Consider the following 16558-nt stretch of genomic DNA (forward strand, 5'->3'; position numbering starts at 1 on the left):
ATGAAGGACAAAAACAACTCTAGGATTTTTCGGAAAGACGGAGAGTAGTTTGATTTTATCATTTCTCTCTTTGTTAGTATTGATTTAAAAGTCTGTGGTTTGGTTTACTGTAAGAAATTGTGTTCCCTCTTATCTCTCAATCTCGTTGAGGTGTAGCTAGGGTAAAAATTTTAAAGAGTACTTATATTTACTGAAAATAAGCTGCTGAAGTTCTGACTCCTTTCAGTTTTTTTCTGAGTATCTTAGACATTTTTCAAAGGGCTCCGTTTACCTCAGGGCCCCTGGCAGTTGACCTTTGTACCTGTTAGTTCATGACTAGCTTGAGTCCGCTTCAAAGGTCAAGTTAGTAGAAGTTAGGGGCAAGCCAGGGGTAACTGATTTACCAGTGCTGTTTGCTTCCAGTCCAGTTTGCTGTTTGGCTGGAAGATAAAATAATGTTTGTTTAAGAGTCGACTGTGGTTTTATTTTATTTTTAAGCCTGTAGTATACCTACTCAATTTAAAGAAAATGCACTGTGGAAATGTGTATTTTAAGGTGTCCTGATTTGAAAAATGCTGTTCTAATTTAGGATAGTGTAGAGCGAAAGCAGTTAGGCATTTTAAAACATTAAGGACAGTGGAGAGCGAAAGGAGTTAGGCATTTTAAAACATATAGTTGCCCAAGAATTCTTTTCATATGGATAGTAAAATAAGTATAAAGGAACATGACGTTGTGGGCTCAGGAGATCGGAGGAGATGACTGGGTACGTAGGCTGTCCTGCTGGATCCCAGACCAGGTGTGTGGTGGCTCCTCATCCCGTGGCCTGGGGCTGGCTCTCAGGTGGGCGGGCAGCATTCTTCCACAGGTTGACTTGGGGAGGGAGGGGCCTTCCATCTTTGGGCCTTACTGTCTGTCTCAGGGTCTTTTTTGTCATCAAAATCCAGCCAGATGAAAAGGAGGCCACCTGGAAGTTTCGATGGCTCACACTGCACACTGGAGAAAACTTTGTCATGTGGCCATACCTACCTGCCCAAGAAGCTGGGGATGTGGTCTCGGCAAGTACCCACGGAAGGGAGAGAATGAATCTGGTAGATAGTCCTGCCTGGCACAACGTGGCTCCACCCCTCCAGGCAGTTGCAGAGATGGCAGAAGGAATGTGAGACGGGACACTGAACTTCACTGTGAACTGCCAGACTGTAAATGCGCGGGCCCCGTGCTCACTGTCACAGTCTTATCGCTAACAGCCCTGTTCTCTTTAGCAACCCTTTAAAGGTATCAGAGCCCTTCTTAGCTTGCAGCCTGTGGGCTGGATTTGGTCTCTGAGCCAGAGTTTGCCAACACTTATTATTTCAGCACCACTGGCGATCAGTTTCTTCTATAAACCAGTATATGACGAGTTACCTTTATAAGGCTAAAATTTTGGAAGTTGTTTTTTTAATTGACGTAAATACGTGACTACATCTTGATCCATATTTCAGTAGTTTGTGGACATTTACAGTTTTCAGTTGATGATCATGAGTGTGTATCTTGTTTATAATTAGCCAATCATAAGGGCAAGACTTAAGACTAAATTATTAACTACATCCAGCTTTCTGACTGTGGAGAGACTATTAGATTATCAGAAATTTGGCTTATAGATAAAAATAAGCATATACAGGAAATGGCAACCCACTCTAGTATTCTTGCCTGGAAAATCCTATGGATGGAGGAACCTGATAGGCTACAGTCCATGGGGATCGCAAAGAGTTAGACACGACTGAGCAACTTAACTTTGCTTTTACTTTTGGACCCGATGACAGTGGGATGGGACCATGGGAAGGTATTGGAGGATCACTAGTAGCTTTTCAGTCAGTGACTGTGCTGAAGTATTCAAAATAAGCATGGTGAACTATTTTGTCAATCTGTAGACATCCTAAGATTTAATTTTCCTTGATAAACTTTGAAGACAAAGTGAACACTTCTCTTTTTAAGGTGATTTTACTATTTTTTGTTTCTTTGTTAAGAATGGCATAGGTTTTACTATTTTATTTCTTTCCGATTTTCAGCTCTGAAAGTGCTATTGGGGCTAAAAGTTCTGGTTTGTGGTGGTTATTTAATGTAAAATTCTGGAGAGTACTGCACACCTAGGTCTCAATACTTGTCATTTGTTGTTGAGGATACTAGTTCTGTGTAAGAATGTATTTCTCACCCTGAAGAAAAGATTTATTTTCTTCCTTTCCCAGCATTAAATTCTTTAAGTATGGGTGGGTTAATTTTGCAGGTTAAAATACCAAGTTTTAGCATTATTTCAGCATTTTCAATCAGAATTTTTTTGTTATCTATAAAAATATTTTCTGAGAAGGAAAATGGCTTGCCAGTTTTACTTACTTAGAAGGTACTTTATAGATTCACAGTGAAACTTGTTTTTCTCGTGTGATTCAAGTTGGCATTTTAGAAGCAAGTGGGAATTTGAAAAATTAATATGTGAAGTTGAAGTTTTATTTGAAATATCTCTGCATTTTGTTTAGACCAGCATGTTTTGGAAATTTGATCTTCACTCATCATCCCACATAGACACACTTCTAGAAAGAGAAGATGTGACACTGAAGGAGTTGATGGATGAGGAAGATGTTTTACAGGAGTGTAAAGCGCAGAACCGCAAGCTGATCGAGTTTCTCTTAAAGGCAGAATGTCTCGAAGACCTAGTCTCATTCATTATTGAAGAACCACCTCAAGACATGGATGAAAAGATCAGATACAAGTAAGAAAATTCAATCTTCTCTTTAGGGTGGGGCTGAAGTGAAGCGGGGGCAGGATGCATTACCATTTTTGTTGTCCAGCAACTTCTCAGGGCTGCCGTAGACCAGGTACAGAATGTTAACATGTCAAGAGGGACAGGTTCAGTGGAGCAAACAGCCCGTTGTAGAGAGCCAAGTCCAGTGAAATCACAGGATTTTTTAAATGAATGTTCTAAATTTCGACCAGAAGGTTTTGTCTAAGGGCAAAGTGCATTATAAACAGTGATAAAGTTCCTTAAAATAGTGAGATGATCCAAGTAAATATTTTCTCTCTTTTTGCAAATAGGAAAACAGAGATTATGTGACTGTCAAGATCAGCCGAGCCAGAGCTTGTTTTATGAACAGTGTTGCTGATTATGAATTCTGACCTTTTGTTAACTGAAAATAAGGGTATGGATCTTGGTGAACGTTAGTGTAGCTAAGTTTAAGCAGCTGACGCCTTGGATAAATACTGTGGGTCTGTCTTCTTCAGCACTAGTTTTGTCAGCTCATAACGCTTTCCAGGGTTCAGACCCCTGGAAACTCGTTGTAAATACTCCATATGTATTTAAAGCATTGGGGTTTCAGTTGTTGTTTTTCCATCTCCAGCTCTTTTGAAATATTTAACATCCCTCTCCACCTGAAAATAGAGATGATTCAGGAACAAAACAAAAGTCATTGATTATGCATTAAATAAGTCTGATGGCACGGGAGGAATTATGGTCTATGGTAAATTCTCGTTTCTCCCTCAGTCTGTCCCTCTTTGCAGTTATCTTTCATTTCTTCATGGGGAGAATTGTGTTGTCAGAGGAATAATACTTAGTGATGCTTTCAGGTTGCTCATGGCTTGGATCTTCAGGGGACTCATGTTCTCTGCCAGCCAGTAAGATTGTCAGCTGGCATTCAATTGCACATCCACTTGGAGATCAGTACTTTAGAAGAGGAAAGAAATTTGGTGGCAGAAATACCTGTGTACTTCTTTCCTCAAAAACAGATGCTCATGCTTTGGGATTCCCTTCACGGTGCCCCTGCATGTGTGAGTGCTGCTTGGCGGGGGCTCGTCCTGGCAGGACGCCCCCTGGGAGAAGTTGGACCAGAGGCCACCCTTCTTGGGTCTGTTTCCTCACCTGCTGCATGAGGCGAAATACTTCTCTAACTGGAGAAGAGTAGGCGTGCCTTGTGGAAATTGCTTATTTTACCAGAAAGTAGTCATGGCATCTGTTGTGTTGCCATGCCAGTGTTTTGTGCTTCTTTGGAGGTTGCGAGAGCAGGTGTGTTTCCCTGGACATGCTGCCTTTTGGCTGGCACCATTTTGAGAGAGCGTGGCTTGAGGTGAGTGGAGCAGCTCCCTGCTGAGCCTCTGGCCTGGACAGAGCCACCAGCTACGGTAGCTGCATGGAGCTGGCTGACTCAGAGAGCTGGACTAGTGCAGAGCACTTCTCAGATGGGACCCGAAAGCTGCTCGGGGTTAAGGTGGACTGTAGTCGTCTAAGGAAATTTAGACTAGTGTTGTATGTATTTAGACTAGTTTATGAATGATGGAGTGTTTACTGTGGCAGAAATTTGAACTAACAGAACTTTAAAAGTAGGGCGTTAAGTAGTATCATAAATCCCAAAGCTGAGATGTTGTTGGTCGAGGTTCTCACAGAGGGACTTCAGAAGCAAGAACAGAACCAGGTGGGGCTGCTGCCCTCAATGTCAAGGGAGGCCAGGCTTCAGGAAGGGGAGATGGGACAGGGGGCTTGGGGGCTGTGCTGACAGGTCAGGCAGCCACTGGCCTTTGCCGTGTGGAGGTCCCTTCAGTGCCCATTCCTCAGAGCAGTGGACGCGGAAGCAGTGCTTTGGAGGAAGAATTGGAGACCAAGCAGAGAGTTCTTTCAGGTAGTTCCTTGGAACAGGAGCAGAGAGAGCAAGGGGGAGCTCCAGGCAGGTGTGGGGCCAGGAGGGGCGTGGTGTGTGTGTTTTCCTAGATGGAGGAAATAATGGTGTGTTTACATGCTGGTAGGGTGATGCGGCACTGGGGAGGTGGGCTGGTGAAGAGGAGCGGGGGTCTGGTGATGTGCTGAGCTGGCCTCAGCGGCCAGGAGGACAGTAGGGGGCTTCACCGCAGAGGAGGGAGGGGTCCAGTGGGGCTGGGCTCTCTTCCCATTGCTACTGTGTTCTCAGTGCAGAGCAGCTGAGGTCAGGGCGGGGTGGAGTGGGTGGAGGAGTCTTGGGGTGTTTGAGAGGCTTGTTTAATCTCAGGGAGGGAGGTAGGAGAGCGAGAGTAGCCCTACCCTGTTCCACACCGGAGGGCTGAGCCTTTGTATCAGTGCCTGGACCCCATGTGCGTGCTTCTTCAGTATGATCAGACCTCCAGATCAGCCGTGGAGAAGCAGGTGGAAAACTTGACAAGATGTCCTTGCCCTCCTCTGGACTTCCTATGTTAGAATATTGAGAGTACCCCTTACACGCTGGGTTGCAGTGGATTTTGGGGTCTCCTACCTTTTTCTGATCCTTTGCCTCCCGGCAACGTTCAAATTGGGGCAGTTGAGACAACTCCGCATCCCAATAAAACTTCATTTCAGAAGTTTTATGAAGTAGAAAATAAAGAGAAATTAAAACAGCTGGTATTGACTTACTCTAGAGCCTCTCAGCATTTTGTAGTATTCTCTTCCATGAGATAAGGATTGTTATCTTCACATTGCAGCCTTGGGAACTGAGGTCCAGTGAAGTCAGGTGATGTGCCTGAGATCATACAGCTTGTAAGTGGTGGAGACAGGTTCTGAGCCTGGACGGTTTGACTCCAGAGGCCACACGGGTCACCCCTGCTTCCTCCTCCGGCCTACTGGTGACTTTGCGTTGTGGTGTCTTTGAGCCGATGTGTGCTGTAAATTGAAGTGAGGAAAGGGTTTGATTTGATTGAGCCATAGCCTCAGAGACAGTGGTTTGGTGATGTGATCTTTGTGCCCACACGCCTGCCGGTCCTGTTGTGTGTCTTTTCCGTGTTTTTCTCCCTGGAAAGGCTCATTGGGGACATTCTTGCACTGTTCAGTGTTCGCCCGCTAGCTGCTGCAGCTTCTGGTCTGGTGCCTGTTGCTTCTCAAGTCACTGGCCAACAGGCAGCTGCCGGCTTGTCTCGGGGATGCTGCATGGGTTCCGGCCGCAGTCGCTACCCCTCTCTTTCATCACAGAGCCATTTCAGGCTGTTTTGTCACCTCCCTGTCCTGGTCAACATCAGAGCTCGCCACTCCCTGCTGCCCTTGCTCGCCAGGGAGGGATAAAGAGCAGAGAAGTGAACGGTGGGTTGGGGAGAGTGCAGTCTGGGCGGGCCTGGGAGTCTCCGTGATCGCTCTGAGAACAGATGAGAAGTTATTTGTGGTTAAAGAAGCAAGTGGAGAAAAGGAATCTGCTGCCGCCTGTTCAGAGAGAGAGCGAGCCCCGGCACTCGGGGCAGACGCGCCCCAGGGGTGCGGGTGTCGGCGCTGGGGCCTGTGGAGGGGGCTGTGGCAGCCAGCGCTGGGGTCTGCGCAGGCTGGCCCGGGGAGGCTGGGAGGCTGCTGTGGAGAGCTCAGCTCCTATACACACTTTGTTCCCCACACGGGTATTCAGGCTGTGTCCTGTTCTCTGCTCGAGTATATTAAAGTGTTTATTCTCTTAACATGCAACGTGGACTGAACATTGACACGCCCAGCTTTCTGACACCATAGACAACCCCTCTGAGAATACAGGAGCCTGTCCAGGAACCTGGACGTGTCTCAAGCAGCCGCACAGTGCTGTGTGCAAGCAGTTTCCCGGAAGCCAGCGTGCCCCGAGCGGCCCTGTGAGCTGCGCTCCTTCCCGCACCGCAGCAGGTGGCTGGGGCTACGGCCCACGGCTTCGTCTTACCCCCTCTGAGGGGTCCCTGCCCTCGCCTCCTGAGCTCTGGTTTTGTTGGGGAAACTGTATTGGTTTTTAGACATAGAAGAAAATTCACTCTAATTTAAATTGGCAGAATGGATTGAAATTATTTTCTCATTCCCAGAAGATTTTTAAAACAATTTTCACAAAGTTTTAGGAAGCCTTTCTGATCTGTGTTCTGATTTATGTAAGTAAACTGTTCATACAGATGATGACGTGAGTATCCTGTTCTTCTAGGTATCCAAATATATCTTGTGAGTTGCTCACTTCTGATGTCTCCCAAATGAACGATAGACTGGGAGAAGATGAATCCTTGCTAATGAAATTGTATAGCTTCCTCCTAAACGATTCCCCCTTGAACCCACTACTTGCCAGTTTCTTCAGCAAGGTGCTAAGTATTCTTATCAGCAGAAAACCAGAACAGGTAAATACTGTTTTCCAAAAAGGTAAGTATTAGGGCTGAGCATCCCCTGAGGTGATCCTCAGTGATTTTGTCGCTTCAGTGTTCTGAGTGTGCCTTATGTCCCACATTCTGTAAAAGAATAGATTTTACAGCTTAAATATCCGCAATGCTTGCTGACTTATCACTGACTTGACTCCTTAACGAATACATTCTAATTTGATCTCTTCTTTTCTGAGCGCCTCATATCTCAGTTTTTCCGTGTACTTGGCCTCCTTTTCTGACAGGTGGCTGGAAGCAAGAGCACGTTGGGGTCAGTCTGTGAGGGTCGCGTGAGGAGGGGCACACAGTGGCAGGGTGTGTGGGTGGCATCCTGGCGACTCTGTGGCAGAGTAACTGCTCATTTATTCTTCTCCCTGATGAGCACAAGTGACACTTAAATCAGAAAGCTTTCCCATAAACGCGATTGATGATTAGTTTATAGAAACGGTGTTTTTTTTTTTTTTTTCTCTTCTATTTTGCTTCCACCTCAAAACTTGAGACCTCTGGGCGGTGAGTGCTGTGTACACACACAGGGAGCTTTGCTCTTCTGTCCAGCAGAGCCTGATAGGAGTTGGGCAGGACCCTCCTCCCCACTGTCCGCCTCCTCTCCCTCCTCCTCGTTCCGGTGTCGTCCCGCTGTGTCCCCACCTCCCGTCTCCTGGGCTTGGTTTTGCTCTCAGTTCCCCTGTACCTGGAAACTTGTATTTTCCAGGTATCTGCTGTGTGCAGTTGTTCTCGAAAGTGTGGTCTCTGGTCCAGCAGCATGAATACCACCCGAGAATTTGTTGGAAACGCAGGTTCTTGAGCTCCATTTCAGACCTGCTGAGTCAGACACCCTGGGGTGGGGCCTGCAGTCTGGGGTGTAAGAAGCCTCCCAGATGACTGGGACGCATGCTAAAATTTGAAAATTACGGCTCTGTGGGTGCTGATGTGGAGAAGGATCTGCTTACGAGGAGATGAGGACTCACTGACGCAGATGGGCCCCAGGGGGCAGCAGGACCCTTGGATGCCCGAGAACAAACTGCGAGTCTGCAGAGTGCAGGCCGTGGGCTGCGCAGACGGGGCTGCAGGGGCCCGGCAGTTGGGCCTGGCGGCCCTCATGGCTGGCGGGAGGCAGGCTCCGTGACCCGTCCTTGCTCTCAGCAGACCTGGAGGGGCTGGAACTATTTCGGCTCAGAACGCCTGCCCTGTGCCAAGGCCAAGTGCACACAGGTCTTATTTTAGACAGACGAGGTCGTGCTTTCGTGTTCTTAGTTGAGCAAGATTGCCTTTCTCAATGTGTTGGAACTGAGGTTCTTGTTTCTTAGATAGTAATCCCCGAATCCCAGTCACTCCAGTATGGCTCGTCCTTCCTCCTCCTGCCTTTGGATGAGAAATGGCAGGACTGCTTACTCCTCTAGGAGAGTTCAGGTCACCCCATCAGCCTGTGTCCTGGTCGTTTCCAGTTGGCTGTGGTTGCGATGGAGACCAGTCTCACATCCCCTCGTGCCTGTCTCCTCCCTCTGTGCCTGGGACCCGCATTTGTGGGGCCTGGTGTCCACGTATCTTCAGTAGAGTGAGGACACCCTCAGAGCCCTCTGGGCTGCTGAGCATCTGGTTTGGTCATCAAGGCCAGGCGTGTTACCTGTGTGCAGAAGGCGGCATGTGCCAATTCAGCTCTGAGAGAAGGGCCCCTTTACTCTGCTGCTTGTTGTGCTTCTCAGTTCAGCCCTCAGTCACGAGAGGATTCGAGAGTCCTTGCTTGCTCTTTCAGCTACAGGAGAAGCCCACACTGGCACCTTCCTCTCCTTTTGAGAATTATGAGTGTAAATAAAGGTTTCCCATCACATGATATGTTAGTAAGGGTTATGTGCAACTGAATTCAGACTCAGTTTGATTTAACCAGTGTAGACATCTCTCAGGATTGACTTGCAGAGCAGCAGGGCCTTCTGTGAGGGGCACCCTGAGTGCTGGCAGGCGAGCCCCTCCAGTGCCGTCCCCCAGACAGGCCACCTAGCCATCCTTGCTGTGCCCCCTTGGCCCTGCCTGCGGGCTCAGGAGTCGGTGCTTCGGCCACTAAATGCAGTGTTTTGGCCACATGCCACCCTCTCTTCCCCCTCTCCTCCACTGTGCTTTTAAAAACTACTGTGTGACTTAGCTGTGAGTGGGTTAATTATGTGTAACTCACTGAAGGTTTGTGCTACAGCCTTTAACCTCACTGTTTAGAGAAGCAGTGTGTGATGGCTAATGCTGCACTTCACCTGATGGAGTGAAGCAGTTTTAGTTCACCCCTGGCTTCTAGCTGTCCTGTTGGGCGATGAGCTGTGGCTCTGTTGGATTTAAATCTCAGGGCAACCACTTTTTAGCTTCTAGCAGAATCCTTGACTGGTCTGAGCCTCAGTTTCCTCACCTAGAACATTTGAGTTGAGCAACCCCACCTCACAGGCTTCTGGGAGACATCAGGGCGATATTGTCATGGCAGCTGCCTCACTGGCTATGCTGCTTCTGGGACTTTTGAGCAGATGATTCCTGCACACAGACAAAAGCCAGAAGGTACACGGGGGTGTCCAAGGCAGAGCATGTTTCTTCCTGTGCAGGAGAGACCCAGGTGGCAACCCTGACTTTATTCATGTTTTCTTATCCCCTCGGGTTAATGGTCAGCCTCTTCATGCTCACTCTCCTGGTGTCACTATGATCAGGTGAATGGCTGAAATAAAATGCAGCTGTGATTTTCTATAGCATATGAGTTAGCCGCTTTGACGGATGCAGAAATCTGTTCTGAATGTTTCTCTTACTTGCTAGAGTACAGTTAGGACTTGGGATGTTTCGTCTGCATTTTTGTGTAAAGCCTAATGAACTTGCTTTATGTCTATAAATTGTTAAGTGGTATATTCTCTTGCCTTTTGTGGAGTGTTAAATTTTTGATCCTCATTCTTTCAGAATTAATAATGAAAGTGAGCAGAAATGAAAGATTCTATTATGGTGTGTTTGTATCAGGGAACAGGTGGTAATTTGGGAGTGTTTTTTTTTTTTTTAAGAGGTTTTTCAGTTCTGTAACAATCAGAAGTCTTTCCAGTTTGACATCTTATGGCTAATTCAGCCTTTGAGTTGCCTTAACTTAAAGTGGTGATGGGACTTTGGAGGGGGCAGCCCCAGGGGTCAGGACCGAAAGTGTCCTGAAGTTGATAGTTCCCCAGGGACGCATCTTTCAGTTATGGCTGTTCTCCTTTAGATTGTGGATTTCCTGAAGAAGAAACGTGACTTCGTGGACCTTATTATAAAGCACATAGGAACGTCGGCCATCATGGACTTGCTGCTCAGGCTCCTGACGTGCATTGAGCCTCCGCAGCCCAGGCAGGAGGTGCTGAATGTGAGTAGTCAGGTGGTGTGGGCGGGCTGCGGCGTCTGGGTGGGACTCCAGGGACTGGTAATCAGGGTCTGGGAAACCGGGGTCGGGGGGCAGGAGGAGGGCTCCACCGCAGGAAGAGATCCAGACTTTTCCAGGGTTAGGGTTCCCCATATGCACGTCCCAAGAGACACAGGCTGACTTCTTGTTCTCTTCCTTTGCTGGCTTTGCTCTTCAGCGGAGTGGGAAGGCAGACTGGATTGAGGATTTGTCTTAGCTGGTCTGGTGGGAAGAACAGAAATGGGAAGGTCAGGAGCTCTGAGTCTCGTTTGAGCAGGCTGTGAGGGGTCTTCTCTGTCTTGAGAAGATGGTCACCTGCAGGAATGTCTCTAAGAGTCAAAAGGAAGAGATGTGGTATTTCCACGGAATCTGGCTTCGGAAGTAACCTTCTCATGGATGCCTAAGAGCATGGGATAGCAGGAGAATGGAGTTTACCTTCAAAGGGGCATGTATTTCAGATTTGGGGGAGGTGGTTATTCCAGGACATATGGTCTGGAGGATTGTCTTGGGTGGGAAGAGGAGGGTGTGAATGATTTGAAGGTGAGGTTTCTTGCAGGCTCTCAGCTCTGCCTCTTCCATCTCTTCTCTTTTGTCCCCTTCGCTGCCTTCTTCCAGAACCGTTCCCCAGTCCATTCTGTCTTTAATACTCAACCTCAAACCTAAGAACTCTGGAAATGAGTTTTATTGAAACTGCTAAAGACCTGGGAAGGCCCAGAGAAGAGTTAGTAGGGACTGTCAGGAGGTGTCCCAGGGAGAGGGGCATAGTCTGCTGAGGGGGGCAGGCATGGCAGGTGTGTGTGGGGGCGTGGTGTGTTGGGATGGCGTCAGGGCTGGGTCTGCAGAACCAGGCAGAGGTCTTCTGAGAGCCACGGTCACGTGAGTATGTCAGCTGAGGCACCTAGTGAATATGCCGGGAAAGGGCCCTAAGCTGGGGCTTCGGTCACCTTCAGGTGTGTGTTTGTGGATGCGAGTGTTTTCTCCATGGAGACTGGGGACTCCAGAGAAGGCAGTTAAGGCTAAGAGGGCGGTTGCCTTTATATGTTATTACTGGAGTAGGTTATTCAGTATGGTTTCTTAGAGTTCCCAAAGTTGGTGACTTCTGGGTTGGATTTTAGAGCTCACTTCCAAGGGAGTAGTGTGTTTCTCAAGAGGTGTAGCGATAGGTGGTTAATAAAGGCAGAGGTCGAGGGAAGGGTAGTGAGAACTCCTGAGTGTCTGGCTTTGATCTGGGGCCCAGCTGTGGGCTGGGACTGTGGCTGCTTGTTAGTAGCTGTGGAGGTGGGTGGCGGGGTATCAGTTCACTGCCCGCAAAGTTTCCCACTTTCTCTCTGGGTGGTCGAGACCCTCAGCCCCAGCTTCTCTGTAGAGGCGTTGGCTTCCTGTTTGAGGACGGGACTACTCACTCAGAGTGTGGTCCCAGACATCACCCTGGATCTCACCTCTGCCCTCCTGGGTCGTAATCTGTGTGTGAACAAGACCCCAGAGGGGCTTCGTGTGCATATTTTAAAACATCTTAAAATAAGATGGGCCCCTGCCTTCCTGGTGGTCTCCTGAGATCTTTTGTTTGCATTTTCCTTTGGCATATTCTCCTTGAGGAGCTTGAAGACAACGTAAGAATTTCTCTGCAGCCTTTAGCAAACTGTGTTTGATTTCCTGCCTCCCACCCCCCATCTGTCTCTCTTAACTTTTGGGATTGTGTGTGTGTGTCCATCGATCTGCTCTAGGTAGAGATTGCCTTTATTTACTTGGTGTTTCTCTTCCTTGTGGAATTAATATTACGCCAGGTGCTTTTTCATTTATTCTTACCCCTTTCATATTTTCATTCATGGCAGTAGTTGATGCATAGTTGAAGAAGAATGTCCTAGTCATGATAACAGCTCTTTGCTAACATGTGACCAGGCAGATAAACTTTCTGTGGCACCCCCCAGCCCCCATGCTTCCTGAGGTTGTTTTTGTTTTAGAATCTGAAAGTTCATCATGTGTTTTAAACCGGAGGCTTGATACGGCATACTGTTTTTCTCAGCCTTTCTGAAGCTCCCTTAAAATGAACACTCTTACAGAGAATGTATAAATTCCATCTCCGCTTTCACTTCATAAGCAAAGCACAGGCTTTGTTAGCGCTCGGTGCCTGAGAACTAACGTCACTAAGCTGATGTGTAGGATTTGGGGATGTGGCTTTGTGATATGGGGAGTAGTTGGTACTGTAGCTGCTGTTAAAATAATATATTCACTGGCATTTTCTTTGGGGGACTTTTAATTTCCTGTAGTGTTCAAAGTTCAGAGAAAACCTGTAACATTCTACTTAAAATATGATGGATATTTCCAAGTATGCTAATCGTCACTGGGGCTTGGACAGGAGCCACTCATTGCTATGATTCCTTCTACAATGTGTTTTACAGTGGTTAAATGAGGAGAAAATTATCCAGAGGCTCGTGGAAATAGTTCATCCATCGCAAGAAGAAGATGTAAGTTCTCTTTCGTGACTCTGAACTTAGTTTTTTGGAGAAAGAGCCATGCTCGTTTGGGCACAGAGCGTCGTTTTGCTAGATGTGATGAGGAGGACAGGTGCTAGTGGTCGCCTGGTGTGCTTCAGGCTGACAGCTTTCTAAACACCAGAGGCTTTTAAAGACGCTGTGTTTCGCTGAGACCCAGTTTCCTGATGTGAAACGGTAAGCCCTGGGTCTTGCTCCATCTCTTTAGAGCGGGGGCTGCATCTGCTCGCCTTCCTCACAAACCTCCTCCACACTTTTTTCTTTTATCCCCATCTTTAGCCCAGAGGATGTGGCCATATCTGTCTGCGCTTGTGTTTTCCATTCTGGCGAAAGCCTCCAGACACACAGCAGCTCCAGGTCCCCAGTGTGTCCCAGAGTGCTGGGCTCCTGGGCATTTGCTTCTGTGCCCTGGTCGGTTTGACCTTTGTCCTGGGTGCCAAAGGTTGGCTGGGCAGCAGCGTCAGAGCTGCTCTGGAGTTTGCTTGGGGACCTCTCTGGGGTGGCCGGGGGGAGTCACCAGCAGGTGTGCCTCTGTAGTGGAGACAGCCACCCAGCTGCTGGGCAGCTCTGAACCCTGTGGAGTGGCCAGCATGTGGCCATTTCTGCCTAGAGAAGTTACCATTCCACGTGGTTCGATGTATCTACAGAGGAGTTGGTTCAGAGAACATGCTGGGTGTGTCTTGCGCACTGGCGCCCTCCTCCGATGCTCTGGCTTGTGGGTCAGTTGAAGAGTGAGCGCTGTAGAAGAACAGTGCCGGGGAAGAAGCATGTGGCTGGAGGGTGTTCTCCCCTATGAAGGGGAGACTTCCCTTCTGCTCCGGTCCATTCAAAACCTTTTGGTACCTGGAGTTCATCAAAAGCAGGCTCTCCATCCCACTGTCCCTTTCAGGAAAAAAAAAAAAGCAAAGAGCTAGCCATGCACGGGGCTGTAGCTCTCCTCCGACAGTTTACTTGTTGCCCCTGTAGTATTGTTCCTGCTGACACCTAGGACACTCCTGTGTGGACTGGTCTCGGGTGCCATAGCTTTGGAGGGGCCTCGGCCCTCCTGCTGTGGCTGGGGGAGGGGAGGTGGGGGCATCGATGGTTTCCAGAGCACGTTTCCCATGGGCTGTAAGGGAGGGCAGGGGCGGGCCTGGCCTGTTCCCGGGGCGGGGACGCAGTTTGCTCCTTACTGGCCTGTTGCTCAACTGGACATGGTCGCTGTCTAAAGGCTTGGTGAAGAAGAGGCCCACTTCTGGAGCAAGTCTTTGCAAAGGACAAAGTGTTGGAGGCATCAGCACCTTCTCTACTTGACTTGCAAGAAAGTTTATTTTTTTTTGGACAGTCCTGTTGATATTTCTGTTGGGTATTAAGTGAGAAGCTGCATGCTACACTATACTGTCCAGTGTATATTTATTGAGGAGGTTTGTGATGCCTGATTCCAAGCCGTGGGCTTTAGTATCCTGGTGCGTGTTGTCACCTGCGCTAGAAGCCCGTGGCCCTGCTCCTGCGGGCGGGCGGCGCTCAGTGCCATGTGCCTGGCGCCAGCGTCTGAGAGCGTGCTGGAGCGTCGCACGCTAGCATGGGAGGAAGGGGTAGGGTTACTTACTCACTAGCATAGTCCAGAAAGCTGCATTTTTTTTTTTTTTTTAAGTCAAGGAAGTGGGTTCATCTTTCTGTGCTGCTAAAAGTATGTCAATTGAGGGCATACATTTCTCTTCAAGTTTAATTGTAGAAACTTTCCTTGCCAGGACTTTAATCACATTTCTCTACACACAGCAGCTGTATTTTGTTGGCAGCATTGTTAACAAAGCTCATCAGCCCAAGAGGGTAAAATACTCAATACTTTACAAACGTTATTTCTTATTTATTGTAGCTTACGGCCAGTGTTAATTTGTGTTACTTAAGCAGTTTCTTCGCTAACTCTTTATGATAAGACTGACTTCTGGTGTGTTCTGCAGTTGACACTGTGCTTCTTTCCTCTAGCGGCACTCAAATGCAGCACAGTCACTTTGTGAGATTGTCCGCCTGAGCAGAGACCAGATGTTGCAGGTCCAGAGCAGTGCAGAGCCAGACCCCCTGCTTGCCACTCTAGAGAAGTATGTTTGCATCTCTGTTCTTGTTGCCTTTTCTTGTTGACGCTCTGTGATGCGTTGCCCTTGTCACTCTTTGGTAAGTGTTCCTCATGTGGGGACTGGGTCCCTGGAAAATACCCGTGGGTGGGCGAGAAGGCAGGAGAACCTGCTCATCTGATCTCAGCCCCTCGTGATGCCCTATGGAGACCTACGGGGTAAGGATGTGTTAATAAATAAGAGCCATTTCTGCGTAGGGTTATGAGATGGGACAGTGATATCATAACTACAGTCACTGCCTCCATGGTGTTTGAGGGAAGAGAGTCTTAAGTGCAAACACATTGGATCAGAAGCTCTTTTTCGGATTCACTCTACCTTGGCAGCTGTCGAGGGGTCGCCTGACCAGACCTGATATGAAGGGTTCTGCATCCTGTGTGGTGTGTTTCTTTGTGTTGCTTTTGCCCTTGTTTCTAGGCAGTTCGCAGGGAACCGACAGCTTGTGTTTGGGTGGAAGACCACTCAGGGGTGGTGTACGATTGTGAAGTCTTTGAGTGGCCAGCCCGCCCTCCTGGTGTGTGTAGAGCCACACGCTCTCAGGGAGAGCATTCACCATCGAGCACTGTGCGTGCATTCAACCAGAGTCCATGAAACCATAAGTGATCTTCATAGGAAAAGTGGCATTTCCCCACTTGGGGTGCGTGACTGGGAAAGACCGGGACTAGCTAGCATTGTTCCATATGATTGACAGTTTAGCTTCAGTTTACTGCTACCGTTGTTCTTTTTAGTGACTTTGTTGGAACTTTTTTTAGTCTTCCTATGTATTGAGGCTCACTTCCATCTTTTGGCTGGGAAGGCCCTTCTCACTAGTTCTCTGAAGTAGCAAAACTTAAGAGATTGTCAGCTTCTGAGTAAAATGTCATCTTACCTGCCCTGTGTTAGTTATCCTTGTCATTGTGACTTATGTACTCCATACAGTACTAGTAATTATACTAGTATGAGGTTGAGCCATGTGAAATTGCCATTCAAGTAGGTTAAAAAATGTGAGCTGTCAGTAATTTCATATGGTACATGATTGCGTTGTCTAATAAAAATACAGTAAAAGTCACATGTAATTAAAAATTTTCTAGTAGCCATATTAAAGTAAAAAAAAGGCAAAATTTTTATATATTCTAGAATAGCTACATATATATTTATAATTTATACAAAATATATATTTATATAAGTATATATTATTTATAGATACAAAAATATTTCAACATGTGTTTATTTAAAATTGTTAATGAGATATTCTACATTCACTTCTGTGTACAAAGTTTGGGAAATCCAGCGTGTATTTTGTACTCACGTTGGTTCAGACTGGTACCTTCTGAGTGTTCGTGGCCACAGGTGGTGCTTGGTACCTCTCTCTGGGGTGAGGCTGCTGTTTGAAGAATATATGGGTTTACTGTAAAAAGAAAGCAGCCTGTTTTTCAGAGCTCAATTCCAAGTTTAATATTTATTCTATAGACTGCTGTGTGTTGAGTAACTTTTACAGTACTGTTTAGAGGTTTTATAAGCAGTTTGAGTGCTGCCTG

General features: G+C 47.5%; 1 protein-coding gene across 16 annotated transcripts in view; it reads left to right on the forward strand.

Moving 5' to 3' along the window:
• PPP6R3 (protein phosphatase 6 regulatory subunit 3) overlaps positions 1–16558 on the forward strand; it is a 123408-nt gene that overhangs the window by 51628 nt on the left and 55222 nt on the right. For 15 of the 16 annotated variants that reach the window (XM_040255243.1, XM_040255249.1, XM_040255256.1 and 12 more), the window contains 5 exons: positions 2487–2719; positions 6852–7038; positions 10268–10405; positions 12841–12906; positions 14899–15011. In XM_040255243.1, coding sequence (XP_040111177.1) covers positions 2493–2719; positions 6852–7038; positions 10268–10405; positions 12841–12906; positions 14899–15011 — 731 coding nt within the window. In that variant the 5' untranslated portion in view covers positions 2487–2492. The remainder of the gene's footprint in view (positions 1–2486; positions 2720–6851; positions 7039–10267; positions 10406–12840; positions 12907–14898; positions 15012–16558) is intronic. The other variant, XM_040255257.1, reaches the window with a different exon arrangement.

The sequence above is a fragment of the Oryx dammah genome, unplaced genomic scaffold, assembly GCF_014754425.2.
Source record: "Oryx dammah isolate SB20612 unplaced genomic scaffold, SCBI_Odam_1.1 HiC_scaffold_15, whole genome shotgun sequence".
In the NCBI taxonomy this organism is placed as follows: Eukaryota; Metazoa; Chordata; class Mammalia; order Artiodactyla; family Bovidae; genus Oryx; species Oryx dammah.